We start from the raw sequence: 26458 nt of genomic DNA on the forward strand, positions 1-26458 counted from the left end.
TTCAGCATTGATCCTTATCCAATTATTTACTTTAAATACGCATTTAAACCGGTACCGCCTCAACCGCTATGTCCTTGAATTTTAAAACTGTAATATCTTCGAAAATATCCATTTAAATTACATGCTGTAAAGGGCCATATCAATCTATATTAAATACGTAAAATAGCAAACGAATAGTAAGTAGAATATTTTTTACTGCAGCACACACTAATAATATAGAAATTTGTTCATAATCATACGTATAGTTTTAAGGCGTGAGTTCAAACAAGAACTGAGTAAATTTTATAAACCATAATTAAATCGCAGGGTCAAACTTTCAACGTTGCAGGCTTAGATTTGAGCGCTGCGTGTTTTTCACATTATCGCCAATTATATGTTGCTGTTTCAAGAGTAAACTTTAAAGAAAATATGTTTGTATTGTCTAATGACAAAAAAGTTGTGAACGTTGCATATAACGACATTCTGTAGTATATTTAGTATCAGTATTGCGGGTCGCTAGTGCGTTGTAAAAGATTAATCAAAAAGTAGTTATCCGATGTCAATCAAATTTCAATGAGCCACAAGACAAGCATCTGTTTTCGATTAAAACAAGAAGTAATCGATAACCTCAGTAAATAATTATATTTTCTCGCAAATGAAAAAAACCGACTTCGATTACATCGACAAGTAATACAACGTAGGTAGACGAAAAAAAAAATAGTCAAGTAAATACGCGTTATCAAAGAATTCTTAAAAAGTTGTTATCAGATTTCAATGAAATTTAAATATGACCACATGATAAACATCAGCTTTTGATGAAATTAAAAATAATCAAAATCGGCACACCCAGTAAAAAGTTATGCGGTATAATACAACGTAGATCGACAAAAAAAAAAAAAAAAATAGTCAAGTAAAAACGCATTATTGGATATAACTCGAAAAGTAGTTGTTAGATCTCAAATAAATTTAAGTGGGACCTAATGATACACACCACCTTTCGATTAAAAATTTTTTTGTCTAAATCGGTCCACCCAGTCAAAAGTTCTGAAGTAACTTTACACACATTAAAAAAATACAGTTTAATTGAGAATCTCCTCCTTTTTTGGACGTTGGTTAAAATTATAAGGTATTACAATACAGCAAAGGTTAACGAAAAAATAGTCGGGTAAATACATTATATAACTAGGAAGGAACAAATGTCTATAATGTACTCTCTACCAGCGTCTGTGTTTCCAGAAAATTATAACCTGGGGATCTTTAAGTCGCGAGTGAATAGGTTACTTCTAGGTAAGCGTGCTCCATCTTAGACCGCATTTTCACTTATCATCAGGTGAAATAGTGGTCAAACGCAAGCCTATCATTGTATAAAAAAAAAAAAAAAAAAAAAATGTTAGCTATATACAACACCTTTCGATTTAAAAAAATCATCAAAATCGGTCCAACCAGTCAAAAGTTCTGAGGAAGCATACATAAAAAAATACAACCAAATTGAGAACTTTCTCTTTTTTCGGAAGTCGGTTAAAAAGTAAATGATATACGAACCCTGAATGAAATTGTAAAAATAAAAAAATGTTTTTTCCCACAACACGATTCACTAACCATTAACAACTCTCCGATCGAGCAGAAAACATGCAAAAACACTTAGTTTTACGAACAGACATTTCAAATAAACCATATAAAAAAAAAAAAAACAATTAGATTAGGTTGACGTTTGCATAAACGATTTCGGTATCCACCTTGATCTACTCACACAACTTTTTCGCTACACTTCTCCACTTGTCCTAAGAATTTGAAGTACCTACCTGCAGCGCCATTTGTTAAGAATTATTAGCTTACAACCTAAACGGCTACCATTTTCGTACACGAATATTAAAATTTTATAATTTACGGAAAATTACAACGAAATTATACTATAGATAAAAAAAAATCGTTATTATAAGTTACGTATAATTGTATAGAATTGTATATTAATTTTACTCATTTACATTTAAGTTCTTGTAAGTAAGTCGCTAAAACTTAACTAACGATAGTGACATGACAACGCAATAATGATTAGGTCCGGCGGTTTTTCATTATTCTTTAAAAAAGTTATTTATTAAGTGCGTAGCTAAATTAGATATCATTACGATTGACATTAGCACAAAGTACAAACAATTTAATTTACTTATTAACTAAGAAATCTGAAATATAAATCTAATATTACTACTACGACGACATCTAGTAGCGTTTAGTACCTATTTAAATAATAATAGCATAATTATGGCTCATGTCGGAAAAGATTTTATTTAAATATTTAATATAGGCTTTGTTACAATTTTTAGAAATTACATTTTATTGAAAAAAAAAAGATATATTTAGGTGCAGTAATGAGACGTGTAAATTTTATATGTATTTATGAAGCAGAAAATAAATGATGATGATTGAAAAGACGATTAGTTCATATTAAGTAGTAATAATTAGCCAAAATGCTATAATTAATAGGAATACTTTGGGATGATGAACCCCTTAGGGATGAGATAATTGTTGTATATAATTAACATTTTCTTAATAACGATGCCTATAAATACAATTTTTTGGTAGCTATTGATTGTATTCTAGACGTTATAGCTGTTCGAAGCTTATGCTCTTTCAAAAAAGGTTTCTGTTAAGAATTTTAACTGGTATAATGAGTTGTAAAAGATTAGACTATAAAAGCGGGACAATATTACACAGTAAATCCTCGCGACATAAATAACAGCAGAAGCGTAGTGACTGAAAACTGACGCTTTGTATAGGATCAAAATTAAACTGGGAAGAAAATTAAAAAAAAATATAGATTTAAGAAAAAAAGTAAATGTTATTATAAAACAAACTAAGGTAGGGTACAGCGGGACATTTCCTGCACAAAATACGGAGCACTCCGATAGGGGTAGTACCTCAACCATACAGAAGATCACAGCTAAATAATTATGCAGTGTTATCTTCTTGTTGGTGAGTAAGGTGACCAGAGCTCCAGGGGGGATTTATCAGCAACGCGCTTGCGATGCTTCTGGTGTTGCAGATGTCTAAAAGCTACGGTAATCATTTACCATCAAGTGAGCCGTACGTTTGTTTGCCGACCTAGTTATAAATAAATATATAAAAAATAAAATCATTTTTAAAATGGATGAATTAGTCACAAATGCATCACCACAGTTATAATTATATTAAAAACACAATAACAATAAAACACACACATCTATTTTATTAATAAAAAAGATAAAAATAACAGTGAAAACTTGTAATTGGCCTTTTAGTAGTAATTCCAAAACTATAATACGATTGTCTAGCTGAAAGTTTTCCTAAAAATAATAAAATAAAATATACATAATATTTCATTTTTTTTGGGTTTTCAAAACCTGAAATTTGATAAATAACTATTACGTCTAATAATATAATTAGATTGACAATAGTTTAAACTAATTATAGAATAATTGACGACACATTAAAATTAAAAAACGATTAACTAATCGATACCCAAACCTTTTTTGTCCTAGTTCGAAAATATTTTCTTTAACGACGGTTCAAAATGTTTATAAACCTAAGTAGTACTGCTAACTAGGAAATACTAACAAAAGAAACAATTAACTAATTGATACACATAAATTTTTTCGTCGGATCGATTATTAAATCGAAAATAATTAGTGGGGGTGTATATATAGTACTTCATAGTTATGCTATACATTTAAAAGCTTCGAAATCGTTACAGCCGTCAGGTGTATTACTTAATTAAACGTATTTAATATTTCTGCTTTAAAATGTCTCAGTCAAGTTCGAATATGTTCTACCAAAACGGTTCCAGTGATAACCAGTGGAACCAAGCATACAGTAACGTTATAAAGCCAAATGAAATGGTAAATATATATTTTTTTAATTATATTTAGACAGTTATGTGATTATATATTTAAACTAGCTGAACCCGCAAATGTTGTTTTGCCATATATCTTATAACTATCTGTGCCCGCGACTTTGTTCGTGTGGAACTTAACAAAATATTTACTGTTCAGTTTTCAGTTATAAAAAAAAACTCAAATGAAAGTAGCCTAAGTTACTCATTATTACACCAGCTATCCGCCAGTGAGAGTCCTGTCACAATCGGTCCAACCGTTTCAGAGATTAGCCAGAACAAACAGACAGACAGACAGACAGACGACAGTCAGACAAAAATTGTAAAAAAATGTAATTTTTGTATAATTACCGTGTACACATCCATGTGAATTAAGTAAAAAGTGGTTATTTTAACTAACATTGTGACACGCGAATTTTATATAAAAGATTTAAAAGTTGAAGTTAACAAGCCATATTGTGCCATTTGTTTAACCGTTAGTACGTATCTCACCATAAGAGAAATACACGTCATGTCTAATTTGTCTCGAATACGGAATGTTTGCATCTGTCACCTTCAAATGAATTTTTAAAACTTAAATTTTGCTTTTTTTCAGCAGGTTTCGGGAAGTAATCATCAATATGCAGATAATTTAGTAAATTTTCCCGGATCCCGTGGTATCTACAGCACGGTCGAAAGAACTCACTTCAATTGTCTTAACAAACAAGTTCATTTTAATACTCAAAATTATGGTGGAAATTGTTGTACAAGTACAAACACAGGGCAGAATGGTGGTTTCCAGAATTCATATAATGCTTGTAATAATACTGGAGTAATGAACCATGGAGAATACAACGGACTGAAGGATCTGTGGTCTGGTGCAGTAACTAACAGAGAAAACATGATTGCAAGAACAACTTGGAATAATACCAATCCCAAAATAGGTGTTTTAAAGAAAAGAAAGCGCGTACGTACAGCATTTACAAGTTGTCAGATGATGAACCTTGAAAACGAATTTAGTAGAAATCGATATTTAGAGCGTGGTAGGAGAACAGAATTAGCACATATATTAAATTTGAATGAACGTACAATTAAAATTTGGTTCCAAAACCGCAGAATGAAAGATAAAAAAGTTAATATGGAATTGGATGAAGATGAAGCAACGAGTACAACAATAAGCGTTTCAAATGTACAGCAACCGTTTGACGATCAAAATGTAGTTATGTATTCATCATATTCCAACAATAGTCAGTATCATCACAATTTAGGTGCTGAACAATTGGCAGGAGTAGCTGGAATGTCGGCACAACAAGATTATTCAACTTTAATGGCGAGTATTGAAAATGAATCAATAAATTCCTATTCTACAACAACATCGGATAACAGTATAGAACTACCAAAATTTGATACGAATTACTGTGAAATAAATGTGCCATTTCAGCAACATTATATCAACGAGACTAAAAAAGATAGCATGAAGATTAATGAAGAGGCAACGAGTACTACTACAAGTATAACCAATTTTGATTTACCAGAACTTGGTATAAATTGCTTCATGATGGATTCAGTCAAAGATATCAAAAATGTGCCAATACAGCAACATTCAATTGATGATGTGAAAAACACTACAGCAAGCGCTAACAATTTAAATTTACCAGAATTTGCTATGAATTGCTTTATACCAAATTCAGTCAACGAGGTGACGTTTGAAGGAGTATCGCATAAGACAGGAAAAGCCGGCGATGCTTGTAGAAACGAAGGCAATGACGACAACTTTTGGGATGTATCATGGATCCAAAGCATGCAGCTTGAGGACCTAATTTAAGGAATTTATTTTGTACATTTTGTTATTATTTAATATGATTATAATTATTAATATAAAATAAATTGATAATAAATATTTAATTCTTTAAATATATTTTTATAACTTTATTTTCTTCCACAATAGAACCCTGTTTATTTTATAATGAAACGTTTCTCTATTATTCATTAATATGTCTGCAGTGAAACTTAAAATTACTTTACAAAATTCAAAATAATACGTTTAAAAACTGTTTATAATTCATGAGTAACATAACAAAATATTGTGTTTTAGTGTTCTCAGTTGAGTATTATCATCATTTAGAGTATATAAATACTTATATAGATTTCGATCTAAACAAGCCATAGATTTTGTTTAAAAGAATAATAATTAAAATCGGTATATCCAACTAAAAGTTATGAGCTACACCTAAAAATACAGTCGAATTGAGAATCTCTTCCTTGTTTGAAGTCAGTAAAAATGTATGCGTGGCAGAATAGAGAATATACATGGAGTTTATCAAAAAAAAAAAAAAAAATTTGATCTCTGGCTATTTCATCAAAAAACTGTATTATACTCCGAGATAGGTGAAACTGACGAGTTATATACATACCTAATCGTGTCGGGGAAAAATTTTCTTTGTATTTTATATAGTAATTAAAGGTAAGATTTAATTAAATTTATTTACATTAATTATAATATGTTTTTCCCGTTTTGCCCGGCGCTAAAAACTCATTATGAATTATGACCTTCTAATCCCAGCATACACTCAACATCACCTTATTGCCTGTCAACTCAGGTTTCGCAATAGTCTTTGAAGCTTGATTGAACTTTGACTCCGATCTCTTTCATATACATATTCTTATCGTAGACAATCCACTTTAGTCACCAGTGATCAATCTCTTCAAAAATGGCTCGATATCATTACTTCTTAAGAGAGTATTTGATGGTTGACAATATACAACAGATAAAAAAAATTTAAAGTTTTACGTTTATATTTACGAATAGAAATAAATACAGTGGAATGCGATGGTCAAAAAGAATAATGAATCAAAAACTTTTTACTGTCGAATACTGTCATCTGTCAAATAGCGTTATCCACAACTGGTAAAACAGGCCCTTCGTATTTTAATTTCATTTCAAAAAAAAAATTATAGTCATAATAAGCAAATAAAGTGAAAAGTGGCCATTTACGTCGTAACTTAAGGACTTTCTAATAGATGGCGCTGTACTATGAAAGTTTCAGACAGCTTACTTCAAATACTAATTTATTGTAATGCTGGCTTTCTAAAATAAATTAAAATACAAAATTAACTAAAATTTTATTTGTTTTAATGAATTAATTATAATTAAAAAGTAATTACTATGGACGCCATAGATTCTTCAAAACAATGGAAAGGAACTCCGCAGTTTCCTACTTTTTACAAAAAGCTTTGTTTTATTATAAACTGCAACACATCCATATAAGCACATATCGAAACCTCATATGAAGAACACTGTATCTTATTTTGTTAAGTTTTCAGGAGAGCGTTTTACAATTTTGGTGCATTTAAAAAGTCCAGAGAATCGGCATAGCGATTCAACGGGGAAATGCTGCCAGCATTCTTGGCACAATTCCACGCGGACATGATTTATACCAAAACTATCTGTAAATATTTAGTTCGTAAGTTGTGAATTGTAAATATGTATAATATTTTGTATAAATAAAGTTTATTATTTTTTAAAGAAGAAAAAAAAATTAAAAAGTGGACAAGTGTTGTTAAATAAATTGCGAAATGAAATAAATTGTCCTACTATTAATTTACTTCATTACGGATATATATTTTTATTTTTGTAACCGAAATAACAATTTTTAGCAGAAATCTGAATTATCTTGAATAGCAATGAAATTTTTTTTTCATATAAAATTGTTTTAGTGGTCGTAGAAATACGGTTCCTAGATTGAAAGATACCTTTCCGCCCTCAGTATTTTGATGGCATTTATTTATTAATTTATTTCTTTATGTATTTATTTATAATAATGCGCCTAGAAGGTAGACACTAACAAATTCACTCTAATCATCAGCAAAAGGTAAAAACAATTGAATGTTACATCAATTTTATAGGCACACACAGCTTACATGAGAGTGTTTCATTACAAAAATACGTAAAATAGATATATATTGAATTGAATCAATGATAATTAAATTATTACAATAAATTTAAGAATAAAATAGAACAGACGGCTGCGTGAGTTTGTTAAGCATCTTAAAATTAAGTTTAATTTAATTCGTTAGTACAAATCATTTGAAATACTTATTATTAACAATAATATATGTACAATAATATTCCTATGATACAATTTAAATTCATATGTCGTAATTTATTATTGCCTACCTTTATTCGATATGAAGACTTGCTAATAGGTACAAACGTTTTTTAAACTCTTTTTGATGAAGGGATACGGGAGCTTTTTTATCTAATAACTATTAAATTTATGAGGTAATAAATTGACCCAATTTAAACATTGTCTACTTTCCGTTCAAGAAAAACGAACGAGATGATTGGATTCTTATTATTTAATGATCATTTATTTACCTGTTATTTTTTTACAAATGAGTAGGACAAGTTAAATACATAATGAAAACTTATCTATAAACAAACGATATAAAAGAGCGAAATATAGAACTGTAAACAAATATATTAGACTGGTGTTGTCCAAAATAATAACTAATTGTCAATACAATATGTAGTGATTATTATTCTAAAATTGTATTCGAATAACGTAGATAACAATGTTTGGGTATGTTAATCATATTTAAAATGTTTGTATTGTTCTAGTTAAAGGGTAAATTATAAAGTGCATAGTACTTCTATGGTATTCAAATCACACTTTCACGTTTCTGTTTTTTTATTTAAATTATTTAAAGTGAATTTTTTTTAGAAACGTGATTAGAAACTCGATGAAACATAAATGCAACACGATAAAGAAAGAAACACAAAAAAGAACAAGATCGTAATTTATATTACTTACATGTGACGCGTTCCGCTCGGCGCTTACGACATTTTTCACGAGACTGTGATCATCGTCGGTAAAACAAATCAGCCAACCTTTTCAGAAGTTTCGTTTCTACCGTGTGTAAATTGCACACACATACACTTTTTTTTTCGGGTCTAAATTAATCATATTTATAAATTTGAATGTTTAAATAGACGAGCTACTTTGATAAACTCGTTCCGCATGATAACTTTCGTAAGTGCGTAAGCACGGCTATAATTTACAATGAAACATTCTACGAGGAAAAAAATTCATTTCCATATGCGGTTCTTTAGTTGTATGTGGCGGTTAGTATTAATATTTCACTTTACCGACATTTTTAGGGCTAAGAAAAATAGTGTTGCACGGTTATGCAGAAGTACGTTGCCAGAATAGGTCGTATATTAAGACAAAATAAATTTTGTAAAGGTTTAGGAATTTTTAAGTGATCCATAATATCTACTAATATCTCCAGTTGAAGGAACGCAGTTAAAATAGAATCGAAAAAAGTGTGCCTTTTAAAATGTTTCCCTTACCCTTGCTCAAAGGACGTAAAAACTTTAATACTAATTAGTGCCTCTAATAAAAATCCATTACTACACCAATACTAAAAGCATTCATAATAAATATGGTATGGATATTTAATGAAATAATTTAAGTCATTTTTGATACCATATAATTTTTTATAATTTAATAAAATCGTTATTCTCTTATAAATAAATAAAAAATCATCAAATCGGTATGTATCGTATATTAATCATATATTTAAGTGCTTGTAATTAATGTGCGATGTGCAAAGTAATCCACACTCTGTAACGGGGCGCATAAGATCCGTTTTTAATTATATAAATTAAAGTAAAACTTACTCAGTACATGCGGGCGATGCCGCGGCCGCGTGTACTGATCATTAGGAAATATCAATTATATGTATATAGGTACCTATTTATTATTAGCATTCGTGAGACGTACAGAGTATGAGGTGTATGATGTACTAGAATTACAAATAACGTAAAACCTGTTACAACATTTAGTGTACGTCTTGTAATTTGCGTTAATTTGCTTCTTCCTCACAACATCACTTCGTATATTTTTTTTATATAGAAAAATAATTCTTCTCCTCTCTTGGCGTATTATTATAATAGTAGGAGATACGAACTAGATACGAACTTCACCCCTCTGCTTAATAGATGAAAATTATTCTATGTATATTTTAGTACATTAGAATAAATTGTATTTGCTCGCAAACGAAAAAAAACCGACTTTAATTACATCCACAAGTAACACAACGTAAGTAGACGAAAAAATAGTCAAGTAAATACGCGTTATCAAAGATTACTCAAAAAGTACTCATCAGATGTCAATCAAATTTAAATGGTACTATGAAACAGCATCAGATTTTGATTAAAAAGGGAATCATCAAAATTGGTATTCCCAGTGAAAAGTTATGCGGTGAATTTCAACGTAGGTCGACGAAAAACTAGTCATGTAAATACGCATTAGTAGATATCACTCGAAAAGTACTTGTAAGATCTATTGGACCATTCGCACCATATACACATACATGAAGAAGAAAAAAAAAACAACCGAGTTAAGAATATAGTCCTTTTTTTAAGTTGGTTAAAAGTATTCCAATAAAGGTAAATTTTCATAGTCTATTAATTTATGACAGAAAGCATTTCTGAATTTGATATAATCAAATTCAAATTGTATTATCTTTGTAGCGTTGTGAAGCTTATATCATGATAATTGATGGTCATTTTCAGTTCATTTTATGTTTACACTGTCCACATTATATACTATTCCATATAAATAATTATTTATTCATCTTGGTATTATTACTTTGCGTTATCATACTTCGGTAATAGTATACAAATTGTATTATTAATTAGTTGTGACCAAATCGTTCAGTAAATATGTGATAGGCAAAATATGTTTCCGAATTACTTCTCAACAATTAGTAAATTATAGAACTACATTTTGGTAAGCAACCAGCTATTTATTAATGTTTTTATCTTGTTCGTGTACGGACATATAAATTTGTTTTAATTACTAATAGGCCTTTAGTCCAATTTCATTTTTAGTAAGTCTCGGCTGTGATTGACTAACTGTAAAATATACAGTAATGCATAACATAAGCTCAAAAAGTTTAGAAACATTAAAAAGGTGAAATGAATCGTGATACAAGACTTTCGTTAAATATGGATGCTGAATCAACTGTAAGTATCTACAGTTTTTAATATTAGTAAATAAGGAAAATCTTAGAGCGCTAAGTAGTAAGTTTTTGGTTGTGGGGACAGTTTATCCTACGAATAAGTTTTCACCGGTTCTGGATAATCTATACAAATAAATAAAATTAGAGTTTCTGTTTGTAATATTAAAATAACCGCTTTTTACTAAAATCATACGTATGTGTATACACGGTACATATACAAAAAAACATTTTTTATAATTTTTGTCTGTTTGTGTGTTTGTGTGTCTGTCTGTTTGTTCCGGCTAATCTTTAAAACGGCTGGACCGATTTTAACTGGACCTTCACTGGCAGATGTAATAAGGAGTAACGCAGGCTGCTTTTATTTAAGATTTTATTTTAATTTATAATTTTGCGAACTAAACAATAAGTTTTTTGTTAAATTCCACGCGTACGAAGTCGCAGGCACAGTTAGGAAGATTAATATTTGTGAATAAAAATATCTCGTGCATGTAACGGCATATAATACTTTTAAGAAGCTACTTAAAGATATTTTACCTGAATTGTTAGAGCTGTGTTAGAAAGTTAAAGTGTTTAAAGTTATTTGTTAATGTACTGTCAATAATTATTCAATTTTATATTTATGATAAACCACTACCTACTTAATTATTAATGTAATAGGTAATTACATATTTATTTGTGTATTTATTATTACGATAAAACATAATGTAATTGGTATGTTTTTATTTGTGTGTTTATTTATTTATTTATTTACATGTTTATTTTAGTTAGATTGTAAGATTAACTTTGTTTTTAATTTTTGTTTTGACTTTTTGATGACCCTACTTGGTTTTGTTTTAAAATCTCCTCTACCCCAAGGTTGTCTCGAAGAAATCGCTTACCTAGTGATAAGATCGCCTCTGTGCATAATATTATTTTCTAAGTTTTATTTTTAAGATACATAATTATTATTATGTATGTTAACTTGTATGTACAGTAAAGTATATTTCTTCTTCTTCTTCTTCTTTTACTTCAAAAACTTTTTTCTGATGGATACCATTATACATCAAAAATATTCACAACCGGTTAAACAGGCTAAAGTATGTATGTAGATCGCAAGTTCTATTTTGTTATGATGGGTTCATTGAATAATAAAAATTATAACGCGGTTTGCTCGCAAACGAAAAAAAAAAAAACCGACTACAATTACATCGACAAGTAATAAAACGTAAGTAGACAAAAAAAAAATAGTCAAGTAAATACGTGCTATCAAAAATTACTCAAAAAGTGGTCATCAGATTTAAATCAAATTTAAATGAGACTACATGACAATCATTAGCTATCAACTCAAGTATGAATCATCGAAATCGATAAACCCAATGAAAAGCTATGCGGTTTAATACAACGTAGGTTGACAAAAAAAAAAATAGTCAAGTAAATACGCATTATTAGATATAACTTAAAAAGTACTTAAAAATAAATTATTGCTAGTGTTTTGTGTATGTATATATTATGTGTTATGCACGTTTCTGGATTCTGTTCTGTTTCACTTATGGGTATTGAGTGTAAGGCGTTAACCATATTTTATATTTTACTAACCGACTTCCAAAAAAGGAGGAGGTTCTCAATTGGATTGTATTTTTTTATGTATTAAAACTTTTGACTGGGTGGACCGATTCCAATAAAAAAAAAATTAACCGAAAGGTGGTGCATCTCATTTGGTCTCATTTAAATTTATTTGCGATCTAACAACTACTTTTCGAGTTATATCTAATAATGCAATTTTACTTGACTATTTTTTCGTCGACCTACGTTGTATTATATATATCACATAATTTTTTACTGGGTGTACCCAATTCGATGATTTTAATTTAATCGAAAGCTGATGTGTCAAATTTAAATTTCATCACATCATACATCTTGTATTTAATTTCAAATTTCAAATTTTTGTATTAAATTTCATCGAATTTTGATTACAACTTTTTGAGTAATCTTCGATAACACGTATTTACTTGATTATTTTTTCGTCTACCTACATTGGATTACTTGTCAGTGTATTTGAAGTCGGTTTTTCTTTTCGTTTGAGAGCAAACTCAATCATATTTTATACGTCGCTTAGTTTATTCTCATTAAATTGTATATTTGTTTGTGTTATTTTTTGTGTAATAACCACACATGAGGAAATTATAAACATTTTTAATATCATATCAAAAATGTTTATAAATTCTAAATCTTTATTTCAAGGTTTTCTATATCTTTATCTCAAGAAAATATACATCGAATTAGTCTGTGTTGGGCATAATATTTATTTATTTATTTATTTATTTTACATTTTACTATACACCAAACAAATAAAATAAATAAGCAACATCAGCAATAATTTGTAGAAAAAATGTACAAAAGGCGGCCTTATTGCTTAAAATTCTCTTTCTTTTTATTTTCTAGTTCTCTCCATGTGCCTATACAAACTTTCATTTTTTTGGAACGAATTTCCTTACGGCAGGCTTGACATTTGGCTGGGCGACCGAACTGAAAAAAAATGTGATACTAAAACCGTAAGAAAAATATATAACGGATGTGACGTAATATCAGTCACACGATTGTATAATATGACGTTTGTAAAACTAAAATATTACTAGTAAACTTTTTTTTAAATTATTTATGTAATTTTATACTGTCGGCAAAAATAAATAAAGACATGTTTTTTATTTCACTTAATAGTTTGAATTATTATTATTATTATTATTTTGTTTGATTTATTTTATATTACGGCATTTGTTATTTTCTAAAATACTAAATGTCCTAAATACTTTTGTGTACTTAATTAAAAACCAATCAACAAAATTAAAAAAAATCAAGAACTAATCAAGATTATTTCTTTCAAATTGTGGTGCTTCTATACTATCCGAAGGAACTTCCTGACATGACACCACATAATTTTTTTAGTGTCTTATTAAAGTTAATTATATAAGCTATAGACATATGTCTAGATGAATAATTTTTTTAAATATATACCATATATTTTTTATATATTTCCAAGAAAAAAACAACATGAAAAAGATACATCAGTCATAAACAAAACTAAAAGAAGGTTCAACTAAACATCAAATAATCATTTCACTAACATCACATCAATTGTATTTTTGTTAATAAGTCTTCCTTTGGTAGAAGTATTTATTATTTATTTTATATTTTATTACATTATTATACCACAAATATATTATAAACAAAGTATAAGTATTTCTAATTTTTTTTTCAGATTTTAAAACAATGAGCTATTTTTCTGTATTTTTGATATCTAAGGAGCCATAAGGCTGTTAGGTACTTAGAGTTAAACAAGCACAAATCTTCATTCGTTCCACTATGACCGATGAGAGGTGTATATTTGTTGAAGTCGAAGTTCTAACACTTGGTTTCCCTTTCGAAGCTACCAATAACATATCGACCAGTGTTTTCTCTAAGCGTTAGTCCTTGTGGCGTAAAACAGAGTCATTAGTTGTTGTAGAATAGAATATATTGTCTCATTTGCAACTTCTTTGCAACTAAAAGCATGAGTTAGATTCACGTTCTTCATTCTCAGCCTTACAAGGCATAGTTGGTATATTTGTTCGTTATAAAAATATTATGTAATGTTATGAAAACATTCATCTAAGAAAAAAGACGTAATGTTAAAGAAAAGTACATTAACTATATAAATTATATGAAAATAAAATCTATAACGGACACTAAGTATATGTAGCGTGAAAGATTTTTTGAAGATATTTAAGGAGGTGGTGTGCTTACTCGATTGATGTGTATGCATTCTGTGAGTTCTCAAAGAATTCTGAGTCGATTCAAAAAGTGGCTGCCGTGTTACAAGCCGGCAGCGATTTAAATGCATTATAATATATGCGTAGATTTGACGTATGTAGGTTATCATTCTAGGATTTAAGTAAAAAAAAAACGCGATTAGTTTCTGGTAGTAAATAATATTGTTGTAATAAATATAAATGTAATCTGTGTGTTATATACTTAAATTGAAATTATTATTTTTTTTACAAAAATCATAATAAAGGTCCATCAAAGGTCGTTTATTACTAATTGCATATTTTAATATGAAAATGAGTTTCAATCAAAACTAACAACATTTTTCACGTTTTTTTACAGTGTTCATCTAGTTTTCCCAAAAAATGTCAAGAAAGGAAGGCAAAAAGATATAGGAGCGCATTTACCACAGAACAAGTTAATTACCTAGAAGGCCAATTCAAGAAGTTTTCATATATTGGGAGCGAAAAGCGCAAAGAAATTGCAAATATTTTAAAAATTTCTGAAAGGGCTGTTAAAATATGGTTTCAAAATCGTCGAATGAAAGAGAAAAGGGAAAATGGCAATAATAAGGAAATTCAAATAGAACACAAAAATCACATTAATAATAGCTGTGAGCAATTAAATAATAGTAATGTGTACTTACATAATGACTGTGCAATTAACGAACAACTACTAAGAAGTCAATGTCAAAATGAACATTTAAGAGTAATTAATACAGAAACTATCAAGCCTAATTGTACTTCAAATAAAAAAAATAGTTTAAGCGAATTACAAGATGAATATATAAATAATGTGTATCTGCCAGAAAACAAATGTAACAATAAGGTAATAGAAAATATAATTAAATGTGAAGACAAATCTGTAATAGAACAAAAAGTAAGAAGTGTAACAACAAAAATTCCGGCGACAGCTCAAATAAGGGAACACTTAGAGCAGTTTAGTGCTGTAAACCAAGAATTTAAAAACGAATCCACGAGTTCTATGCCTATATTAGGGGAAAAAGATGATCTTCCTAAGGACGTATCACTAAGTAATATACAAGTGGACCGAAAAGGGTATCAAGAGTTTCTCCCAGAACATTTAAATTATGATGCAAGATTAGTACCACTTTTTAATCACGGGTATTATGTTTCTCAGCCCGTGTCCACTACTACGGCGAATAGTTCTGGAAATGTGGTTTGGAAACCTCTTAGTGTAATGCCGGTTTTACCTGGAATAGCGCCAGCATCGAGTGTGACAGTTGATAATAATAGTTCAATGTATTTAAACAATCAAGAGCTTTCTAAAGGAATTTGCAATTGTCATGGTACACCACATTTATGTAACGCCGGGATGCAATATGTCTCAAGAACACCTTCGCAATATGTTTTTGCGATTCCGTTTTGTAATTCACCTAATTAGGTTAGGTTACAATTCGCAATTGTCATGGTTCACATGTCTAATGTCGGGTACAATGTTTCAACAATTGTGTTTGCACGCAAACGAAAAAAAAACCGACTTCAATTAACATATACAAGTAATTCAACGTAAGTTGAGGAAAAAAATTAACAAACGCACTAGTCGTCACTACGATTGGCGAGGGTTCTCCTCGATTTCTCTGAGATACAACCATCAGATTCTGGTTTCTTTATCATGGTACCACCCTTTGGATATTTCCTTTCGAACAAAAAAGAATTATAAAAATCTGTTCATAAAGGACAAAGTTATCCCTGAACATGCATAAATATATATAATACGAGCTTTATAATGACATTTACTATCAGAGTTATAACAATAAACCTAAAACTAAAAACCTTAAATGTATATATAATATAATAACTAAAAAATATTATTAAAAGGAGTCCCTTTAGGCAAAGTTCCAAAGATACTCGCAGCGGTCCCCCTTTGAATAGCTAGACTAATTCTTTGTCCGAGATAGCTGCCAGCTCTTCGGTCTCTAGCTTTCCAGTTTATCTAAAATCACAGAGGAGCTGAGACGACATAAACTGCAAATTGACTTACGACAATCTATTTAGCTGTAGTACAGGTTCGGCGCGTGCTAGGCTTTTGGCCGTGAGTACGCATGAGGCCGGCTACTGGCTTCACGCGTACCCTTCGTCAAATACAGGAACATTTCTTGAGCCTGACACGCTCCGAATCGCAACCTGTCTACGGTTTGGGGTTCCGGTCTGTGCTCCTCATAAATGTCCCTGTGAAATGTGAAAAAAATGTGTGATCCTGTGACGTCGAATAACCTTTTTACTATGTATTTTCTTAAAAAGTCTTATAGCGCTAGGACTCCACGGACCAAGAATCTCGACACCGAATGGGACAAGTCGGCGTTTGGCAGGCTTCGTCGAGTATTCACTTCGAATATTCCACAATACTTGAAGACAAAACTCTCCGAGCGCCCTGCCTATGTTAACATACGGAGCCGAGACGTGGACACTGACGAAGGGACTGGTCCACAAATTTAAAGTCGCTTAACGTGCAATGGAACGGGCTATGCTTGGGGTTTCTCTCAAAGATAGGATTAGAAATGAAAATGATAAAATGGAAATTAGCAAATTTAAGTGGCAGTGGGCTGGTCTTCTGTGTCACAAGACCGATGGCCGTTGGAGTAAACGGATTTTGGAGTCGAGACCGCGTCTTGGCAAACGCAGTGTGGGACGTCCTCCGGCCCGTTGGACGATCTATGTAAGATTGCCGGTGTAGGCTGTACGAGGATTGCGAAAAACCGGGATGTTTGGCGCGAACTTGGGGAGGCCTATGTCCAGCAGTGGACTGCCATAGGCTGAAGTGAAGAGTGATGATTTTTTATTTTTATTTATATTTTTTATTATTCTCGGTAATATTTTGAAAATATGTTATTCGTATTTAAATATAATTTCCACAAAACACGATTTGTTGGAGCGCCTATCAGTTTTTGAGAAGCAATTACTCTCAATCTTGTAATTTTGTAATTTGTATCAATTTTTAATTTACCGTCATTTTTTATTGTTATTTTATACATTGCCTTTGTTACACATCGTACGTTAATTCATTATTAAAAAGAACTTCATCCAAACCGGCAGCAAATCACTTTAACTCTCTCTTCTACTAATCCTTCACGATTTACTAAAAATACCGAATTAAGCTCGGTCACCCAGGTACTGTCAATATATACATAAGTATATATTTTATGTATGTTCGGGGATAACTTCGTCGCTTATGGACCGATTTTGGTACCATGATAAGGTGACCAGGATCTGATGATGCATTCCCAGAGAAATTGAGGAAAACCCTCGAAAATCGTAGTGACGACTTGTGCGTTGGTTAATTTTTTTTGTCTACTTACGTTGTATTATTTGACGATGTAATTGAAGTCGGTTTTTTTTTCGTTTACGAGCAAACACAATTATTTTTTAAAAATTAAAAATTTGTAAAAAGTGTCGTAATGAAATATTATTTATACCAAAGTAATTAAATAATTTACAATATTTTATAAAGGAATTTATTTATTTAACATTTTAATACATAATGGATACAATACAAATAATACTAATCAATACCTTTCAGTTAGATTTCTTTAGTCTTAACTTAAAATCTAGATACAGATGCTGTTTTCAAATGACATTAAAGTATAAATAACATAATTTACAATTAAGAAAAAGCATGTCACAGAAAAAGAATAGACAACTACCGTGAGAGAAAAAATAAATTTACTAATTTATTAAAAATAGCTTATTTCATATGCTTAAATATATAACAATTTTATTTATCCTTACAAAATCATATAGTGTAATAATGAGTAAAATATATAAAACACGTCAGTTAGTGTAAAATAACATAACTAAAAACTATTAGATTAACAAAAAATAAAAAATAAAAATAAATAAGCAATGAGATATGTATTTATCATAACATTTGATAATATAAATCATATAGTGTAATAATGAGTAAAATATATAAAACACATCAGTTAGTGTAAAATAACATAACTAAAAACTATTAAATTAACAAAAAAAAAAAAAATTAAAATAAATAAGCAACGAGATATGTATTTATCATAACATTTGATAATATTGATAAATAACTTATTTTCTTACTAAATATAGTCTTTTAATTTTTATAAGTTAACTTAAGTATATATACATGTATTAAAGGTTCAATAAAAAAGCATCAGCTGACCAATTGTACACATTACTGTTGTTACCAGTTTGATTATCAAAATTCGTGTACTCAGCATTTGTAAAATTATAATACTGCGTGGAACAAATACCAGCATTAGTTTGGAAACGATCATTAGTCATCTGCTCATTATAATTTACGTATGGTCCATAATTATAATTTTGATAATAATTTGCACGTGCTAGTTCTTCAGTTGAACTATAAACTACATAATCTGTTTCTTTAGCATTCCTTTCAATATCACTATAATTATAATTATGATAGTTTAAATTAATTTTGTGATCAACCGCGCTTTTCAGATGATTGTGTTTTGTGATCACATTTTTAGGCGAAGGATTTACTGGTTCAACAGTGCTATTGTTGGGTTGACAGATTTCAGATGATTTCTTTTCCTTCATTCGTCTATTCTGAAACCATATTTTGATATTATATTCACCAATCTTCAGGTTATTGGAGAGCTCCATGCGTTGTTTTCTGTCTATATATCTAGTTCGAGTGAACGTTGTTTCAAGCACACTCAACTGATAAGTAGTATACGCAGTGCGACAACGCTTCTTTTTTCTATTTATTGGTTTAACTACACTCAATCCTGTTGACGAACAAAATTGGTAAGACTTTAGATTAAGAACCGTCGAATAATCTAAGCTCAAAATTTGACCGTTTATCGGCATGATTTCGTTACAAAAAAAAATAACCCTAACCTATCTAACTTCCAAATTAGACCGTTTATCGACATAATTTCGTTACAAAAAAAAAAATAACCTTAATCTATCTAACTTCAATTACGGTTCTTAATCTAAAGCCTAGCCACAAAATTTAATAGTTATATTATAATAAAACCACAAAAAGAGTTTGATGTAAGTGTTGTATCAGACGTTTAGGTTTATTTATTTTATTTTCTATTTATTTAGAAACAAACACCGTACAATAATATATTTTACAAAATAATACCATTACACTAGCCAACAAAGTTTCCACTTATATTGAAAACCTGAACTTAATAAAAGTTAACGAGAAAAAAAAGAGAAACTTGGGGACAAAAATGATGAATTTTATAATAGCTCAACTACCACGGGTATCCTCCTACGCGTCTTTTCTACCTTACTAGACATTGGTGAAATAGACTGTGCCTCTAGCACAATTGAAAGTCGTTAAATCTAAGAATCGAATTGAAATTTTTAATGGAAATTGAATTAATAATGATTGTTATTTATGATATAGTAAACGTAGAGATAATTGAAAACAATATTTAAATAATAATAAAAAAAATTGAATGTAAAGAAACATACCTTCTATCAATTCGCATTGATTCGTGTTTGGATACTCTTTTGAAAATGGTTGATTTTCCCAGTGATTAAGCTAAAATTGAAATAAAATATTAATATTGATTTTTTTATAGATTGTTAACAATTTCAAACACTTCGTTTATACACAGTGACAGTATTAATTAATAGTATTTGTAGTATGTAGTATTATCACTATTAATGCTTAAGAACCTCATTTATATCATTCAAGGGAGTTAACGTCATCATAATGTTTTGAAACATTTTAAATAATCACAAATAAATAAATAAATTAAATAAATTAATTTCAACGTTGCGAGCTACAAGCGGAATGCTAAGTACTGGTGATCGTTTCCCTCAATCTTTGTCTTATTAATTATTAATGTACCCACTAAGGAAATATAAGTCAATGCACGACTACAGAAAAATGATATTTGTAGTAAAAGTAATAATAGTCAAATAGACAATTTTTAATTTATTTCTTTTAATGAATTTCATTTATTTAAACTGCGCTTGAAAATCATACTAAAACTGATTATAGATATGACTTGATTCCTAGACATGACACTTGTGTAGGCTTATACTAACAATAAAAATCCAAAATCCAAAACGTGTTATATTATCTTTAAACCAAAAAATAAAATTATTTCACAACACAATCCACTAACAGTTCATAATAATCCAATTGAAGAAAGAACCTGTAAAAAGTACCTTGGCCTAAGATTAGATAACCAGTTAAGTTTTAATAACCATATAGATCATGTTAAAAAAATGTCCTCTTTGATCATATGCCTAAAAAATATCTCTCAGTGCATTCCTCAAACTTTACGCCATTCTATATACAATTCATAGGTTAAGTCGCATTTGTTATATTTGATTGAAGTATGGGGTAATTCCTCCAAAACAAAATTACAAGAGCTTCAAAGAAAACAAAATAAAATAATAAAAATACTATTTCGATATCCATATTACACATCTACAACTAAAATTTATAAAGAAACTAAAATCATGAACCTACGACAACTTTATATATATAATTCCTGTATTTTAATAAAAAACAAATGATCAGTAAATCTATGCGTTCAAATTTGTCTTTTATAAAACGTATCATCAAGCGCAGCAATCGACGACCCAGCTTATTGGTTCTGCCTAAGACTAGGACGAAATTTGCCAAAAAGGATATCATATTCGAAGGAGCACAATTTTACAACAAATTACCATGTCTAATAAAAGATGTAAGCTCAATTAACGAATTTAAATCTCGGCTTTCGCAATATATTCTCAATAACACTTTATCGTTAGAAGAAACCATTTAAAGTTTTCGTTAACTGAGCACTAGGATTTATAATGACGACGATATGTTTGTTTTACTTTTATTGTAGAGCGTTGTTCTCATGTAAGTGACATAGTCTTTTTGAGAATAAAGTCCTTTACCCTTATAATTATAAACACATATTAAAAAGATTAAAGATAAACTATTAAGAGACGACGATGAAGCTAATTTTATCCAATCAAACTTTCAAAATAACGTTTAGTTTTTTAAACATAGCCCATGTCTCCATTCTGTCCATGTTCGTAGCATTCTTTTGGTAAAAGAATCTTTAAAACTGCTCGAGAAGTTTTTGACCTTATCAAACGTTAAAAATACAAGAAAACAATTCATTTCTGTTTTTAATATAAGTATAATATGTGTAGTAGTTATGTACCTTAGACATTATTTGAAAAAGTCGACTTTTTTCTTTTACCAAGAGAATGCTACGAACATGGACAGAACGGAGGTATGGGCTATATTTTAAAGAGAGAAACCGAAACAGCAAAATAGATGTAATTCACGAGAGTGAGTAGTGAGTGGAAAGCTAAATTCAAAACAAAACAGTCAAAACTATCGGCTTAAAATTTAGTTTTAGTTAAAAGTTTTTTTATTAATTAGTCAGTATAATATAATATCCAAAATAACGTAATACTCGGAATATTCATAGAATTCGGCTCATTTTAGATCACTTTCGTGTTTAATCTTTCACGCTTTATTGAAAAAATAGCAAACTCGAAAGCATCGAAATATTTAATTGCAGGGTTCGAGCTCGAAGAGCGTACGCCCAGTTGTTATCATAGATGTATCTGATAGTGATCGTTACTCGTAGTAGAAAATACATCCGCTAACTCGCATTATAGTTCGATGGATTAAGCTCCGATCTTTCTCTCACATGCAGAAAGAGGTATGTTCAGTAGTAATATGTTACAAGATGAATCAATGAATCAACCAAATATCGCACTTACCGGTGTACTTAAATGCTCCAAAGGAAGACGTCTTCAAGTGACAGGACATTTTATTGTCTTCACTACTGTGAAGAAGAGAAACATTTTTAAAAACCATAAATAACGTTTTAATAACGTAAATATGTTTATGTAACTATGAATTTAATAAGTAATAATAATGAAATATTTTTTACTTTAGTCGAGTCGAGTCAATTTACTTATGAAGGATACACTAAAAGTGCAAAAACTTGTAGGGAATGAATGATAATAAAAAAGGGTGTGTATCAGCTCCGACGCACGACTGAAGTTTACTCCTTCAGTTCAACTGTCGAAATAGGCACAAAAAAGGGTTAAGAGTCTAAGAAAAAGATTAATACCACATCAAATAGTAAATAAGCGTATCAAAATACGCCATCTATTGGAATCCAATAGGGTTAGATGTTAGATGGCGTTATCAGAAAACGTTGTAATGCCATCTCCGATATCCGATAGATGGCGTTAAAAAAAACGTAACAAGTCCTAATTTTTTTTATACCGAGGGCATTATATGAAAATAGATTTTTAAGGAGTAAACTCCAATAAACTCAAAAATCACAGTTTTGCAGTAACCGATAAATTTAAAGTTAATATTGAAAATATATATCATAAAAAAATACTACAAACTTTCAGCCTATCGCATTCTGCTTAGCATAGGCCTCACCGAGCTCGAGCCAAACATCTTAGTTTCCCGCAATCAACTTCCAGTTTCCACTGCGAAATTTAACGTAGATCGAAGGTCCATTGAGAAGAACGGAGAACGTCCTACACTGCATTTGCCAACACGTGGTCTCAATTCTCCAGGACACATCTGCTCCAGCGGCCATCGGTCCTGCAAAACAAGTGACCAGCCCACTACCACTTCAACTTTCTGATTCTACGGGCTGTGTCGGTTAGTTGCGTTCTCTCACAAATGGTCTCATTTTTTATCCACTCTGGAGGAGCTGGAATGGTGTACACAGATATGCAGAAAAGCGTGTGTGTACTTAGCCTTTTTAAAAAAAATTGCTGTAGTTAAGTTTCATATAGTATAAGTTTCATGTTATTTATTTTTATTTTCTTTTTTTTTTTGTCTACAAACACCATTTTTAAATTTTTTAAATTTTTTTTATTTTATGAATTTTGAATTTTTGAATTTATTTTTGATTTTTGATTTTACTTTTACTTTATTTAATTTTATTTTACTTCTTGATTTTTTAATTTAATTTTGTTTTATTTTTTATTCTAAATGCTGTTTTGTTGTACTAACCCAATATGGACTTAAAATCTAGTCCGAAATAAAGTATTATTATTATTATTATCCTATTTTTGAGAAAGTAAAAAAAAAATAACTTGTTCTATAGCAAGTTATTTGACTTTAAATTTGTGAGCTTGTCCTATCGTCAGTGTCCATGTCACGGTCCTGTATGTCAACACTGAAAGGACGCATTGCTCGCTTGCATTTTCGTTTTCAAGTATTATGGAATCTGCGAAGCGAAGATTCGGGGATGCCGATGTAATAAATAAAGCACTATGCTATTTTAAACATAATATAAATAAAATATTCGCAAGCACATAATTCTCATTAGATATATTTTTTTAACTTTTTTACCAGGAATTAAAAATACTAAAATACGAAAGCAATTAAAAATAAATCAGTTGTGACCGTACAAATAAACTATAAATATATAAATATTTATAACATATCACACAGTCGTCTATTCTTAAGTTTTGCTATTAAGTAAGCAACCTAAAACACGAACGTGTTATAGGTTGCAGTCAACTGATATCTCCATATTTGTTATTCGACAGATGTTTTCTAGAAAAATAGTACAAATATAAATAAATACATAGGTATATATAATAATAGGTATATGACACATAGACTTGGGACGGGAATCGAATCAATAACTCCTGGAACAGATAGCACTGTAAACTGTTGGTACAGTTTAGTTAGTCGGTACCTGCTTGTGGTAGTCAGTCAGTTCAGCCTATTGCAGTCCACTGCTGGACATAGGCCTCTCCAAGTTCGCGCCAGACATTCCGGTTTTTCGCAATCCTCATCCAGCCTACACCGACCATCTTACGTAGATCGTCGGTCCAACGGGCTGGAGGACGTCCCACACTGCGTTTGCCAAGATGCGGTCTCCACTCCAGGACCCGTCTGCTCCAACGGCCATCGGTCCTGCGATACAGATGATCAGCCAACTGCCACTTCAATTTGCTAATTCTGTGGGCTATGTCGGTTACTTTCGTTTCGTTCTTGTGGTAGTATACGGGTCATATTTTTGCTCAAGTGCTTCATAAGATGATATTTTATAAAAGATAGACTGAAACTGATAAACGGAAATAATTTAAATACATAAACATTGTTTTTAATATGTAGGTATAGTTTTTATTGTAACTTAATAAAGTGCAAACAAGTTAATGTCTTCTTTCACCCGAAGACGATTCGATTAACTAATGAGGGTTGAATAAATGACGCAAATATTTCTCGGAAAACATAAAGCTTTAAAAGTTAATAAGCAAAGAATAATGCTATTTTAAACATAATAAAAAAGATTAATATGTAAGGTGTAAGTTATTAAAAATAACTGTGACATCTGTGACTTTTTCGCACTTACCGTCAGTCGAGTGCTACAGATGATGTTCTATAGGAGATACGATAGTTGAAATATTCACAATCCTGAAACTAAGAAAGAAAACTATTTTAAATACTGTTTTAACCAATGTTTGTAACGTATAGTTATTATTGTAAGTGTTAATAGAGTGCAAACAAGTTAATGTTTTCTTTTACCTGAAGACCAGTCGATTAACTAATGAGGGTTGGACAAATGACGCAAATACTTCTCTGGAAGCATAAAGGTGTCATTATCCCGATTTCGTATATAAGGAATAAAGGGTAAGTACATGCACTCACTTTGCTTCTGTGATCAGTTTGTACCATGTTTGCTAGCGAGAACAGAGTAAACGTAAATATGCATCGACCATGTAGTTGCATTCATTCCTGTAGATTTACAAATAAAGACGGACTTCCTAAAGTTATAACAACACCGATATATCCAAAAGCGGCAGAGTTCGCTGTAAGTATTTCTATATCTTAAAAATGATTAATTTATTGCATGCTCTTTCTAGTTCTTCTTACTATTTGTTTTTCATTTTATCTAATTTGTTTAGGCTATTTTAAAACTTTGTCCGTAGTCAGCTTTAAACAAAGTTTCATTAGTTGTCATTTGGAAAATTATGAGTATTAGTATTTCGACGATATTTTTCTAACTTGTTAATCAATTATTTGCTTTGATATATATGCACTAATGAAGTTTTATTTTTTCAGCAACGTTTTCCGTCGGGAGAATTTTATGGTTGCTATCCGAAAAATCAGAATGAAGTTAGCTGCAGATGTCATGGGAAGCCGTCCTTTAAAGGTATGTATACAATCTGATCGGTTTTCATACCACGACTTACCAAGTTAATTGTTCTTTTGAGTTCTCTATATTTCGGCAATGTTTCAATCACTAAGATCACAAGGTGCTTTTAAATGGCGACGGATTAGAAAAATCAGTCTACTCTCTTTGTAGAGAGCAAACGAACAAATATAATTTTAAATATTAAAAGTGATCGCGTTAACTTAAAACAATGGATAAGTTTTTTTTATAATTTTTTATTTGTTCTAAAAAAACGACTAGTTTACGAGTACACCATCGAGTATATTATTTGAGATACCCCAAAAGTAACTTGTTAGATCTCGTTCAAATTTAGACGGGAGCTCACGACAATCGACAACTTTCTAATGTGATTTCGTTTCTAAGTTAAAAAATATTCATCAAAATCGGTGCGGACAAAAAAAGACGACACATATGTATAAAATACAGTTGAATTGAAAATCTTTTCCATTGAATGTCGGAAGATGGAATTAATTTTTCTAACTCAATTTATTTTTATCTTTCAGTTTATTCACCACGATATCCAAGAATGATATTGAAGAAAAAAGCGTGGGATACATCAAATGCCAATACATTTTTGGAACGAATAAAAAATATTGAAACGCAAATAAAACGGTGCACGGATTTACGCGGTTTTGTAAGACTGGATGAGAAAACAATGATGGAATTGGCCAACA

At 30.3% G+C, this 26458-nt stretch overlaps 3 protein-coding genes across 3 annotated transcripts; 2 read left to right on the plus strand and 1 right to left on the minus strand.

Annotated features, from left to right (window-relative positions):
• Positions 1 to 3755: 3755 nt before the first annotated feature.
• LOC123658027 (homeotic protein proboscipedia-like) lies at positions 3756 to 5648 on the plus strand. Its single transcript, XM_045593508.1, has 2 exons — positions 3756 to 3851; positions 4443 to 5648. Exons 1-2 carry the CDS (start codon positions 3756 to 3758, stop codon positions 5646 to 5648), a joined length of 1302 nt encoding a protein of 433 aa, XP_045449464.1.
• A 5160-nt stretch (positions 5649 to 10808) lies between these two features.
• On the plus strand, positions 10809 to 16036 carry LOC123658028. The gene is made up of 2 exons (XM_045593509.1): positions 10809 to 10856; positions 14975 to 16036. Exons 1-2 carry the CDS (start codon positions 10809 to 10811, stop codon positions 16034 to 16036), a joined length of 1110 nt encoding a protein of 369 aa, XP_045449465.1.
• A 2717-nt stretch (positions 16037 to 18753) lies between these two features.
• LOC123658029 (homeobox protein ceh-63-like) lies at positions 18754 to 25285 on the minus strand. Its single transcript, XM_045593510.1, has 3 exons — positions 25259 to 25285; positions 20074 to 20143; positions 18754 to 19373 (listed from the first exon to the last, which is right to left on the minus strand). Exons 1-3 carry the CDS (start codon positions 25283 to 25285, stop codon positions 18754 to 18756), a joined length of 717 nt encoding a protein of 238 aa, XP_045449466.1.
• Between the last annotated feature and the right edge of the window lie 1173 nt (positions 25286 to 26458).

Source organism: Melitaea cinxia, chromosome 11, assembly GCF_905220565.1.
Source record: "Melitaea cinxia chromosome 11, ilMelCinx1.1, whole genome shotgun sequence".
Classification (NCBI taxonomy): domain Eukaryota; kingdom Metazoa; phylum Arthropoda; class Insecta; order Lepidoptera; family Nymphalidae; genus Melitaea; species Melitaea cinxia.

Bases quoted from the DNA above. Each gene is read 5' to 3' on its own strand.
- LOC123658027 (XM_045593508.1), top strand. From the start codon at position 3,756: ATGTCTCAGTCAAGTTCGAATATGTTCTACCAAAACGGTTCCAGTGAT. The intron at 3,852-4,442 runs GTAAATATATAT...TTTTTTCAGCAG, and splicing joins TTATAAAGCCAAATGAAATG to GTTTCGGGAAGTAATCATCA.
- LOC123658028 (XM_045593509.1), top strand. From the start codon at position 10,809: ATGAATCGTGATACAAGACTTTCGTTAAATATGGATGCTGAATCAACT. The intron at 10,857-14,974 runs GTAAGTATCTAC...GTTTTTTTACAG, and splicing joins ATATGGATGCTGAATCAACT to TGTTCATCTAGTTTTCCCAA.
- LOC123658029 (XM_045593510.1), bottom strand. From the start codon at position 25,285: ATGGTACAAACTGATCACAGAAGCAAA. The intron at 20,144-25,258 runs GTGAGTGCATGT...TTTCAATTTTAG, and splicing joins AAACTGATCACAGAAGCAAA to CTTAATCACTGGGAAAATCA. The intron at 19,374-20,073 runs GTATGTTTCTTT...GTTCGTCAACAG, and splicing joins TCAATGCGAATTGATAGAAG to GATTGAGTGTAGTTAAACCA.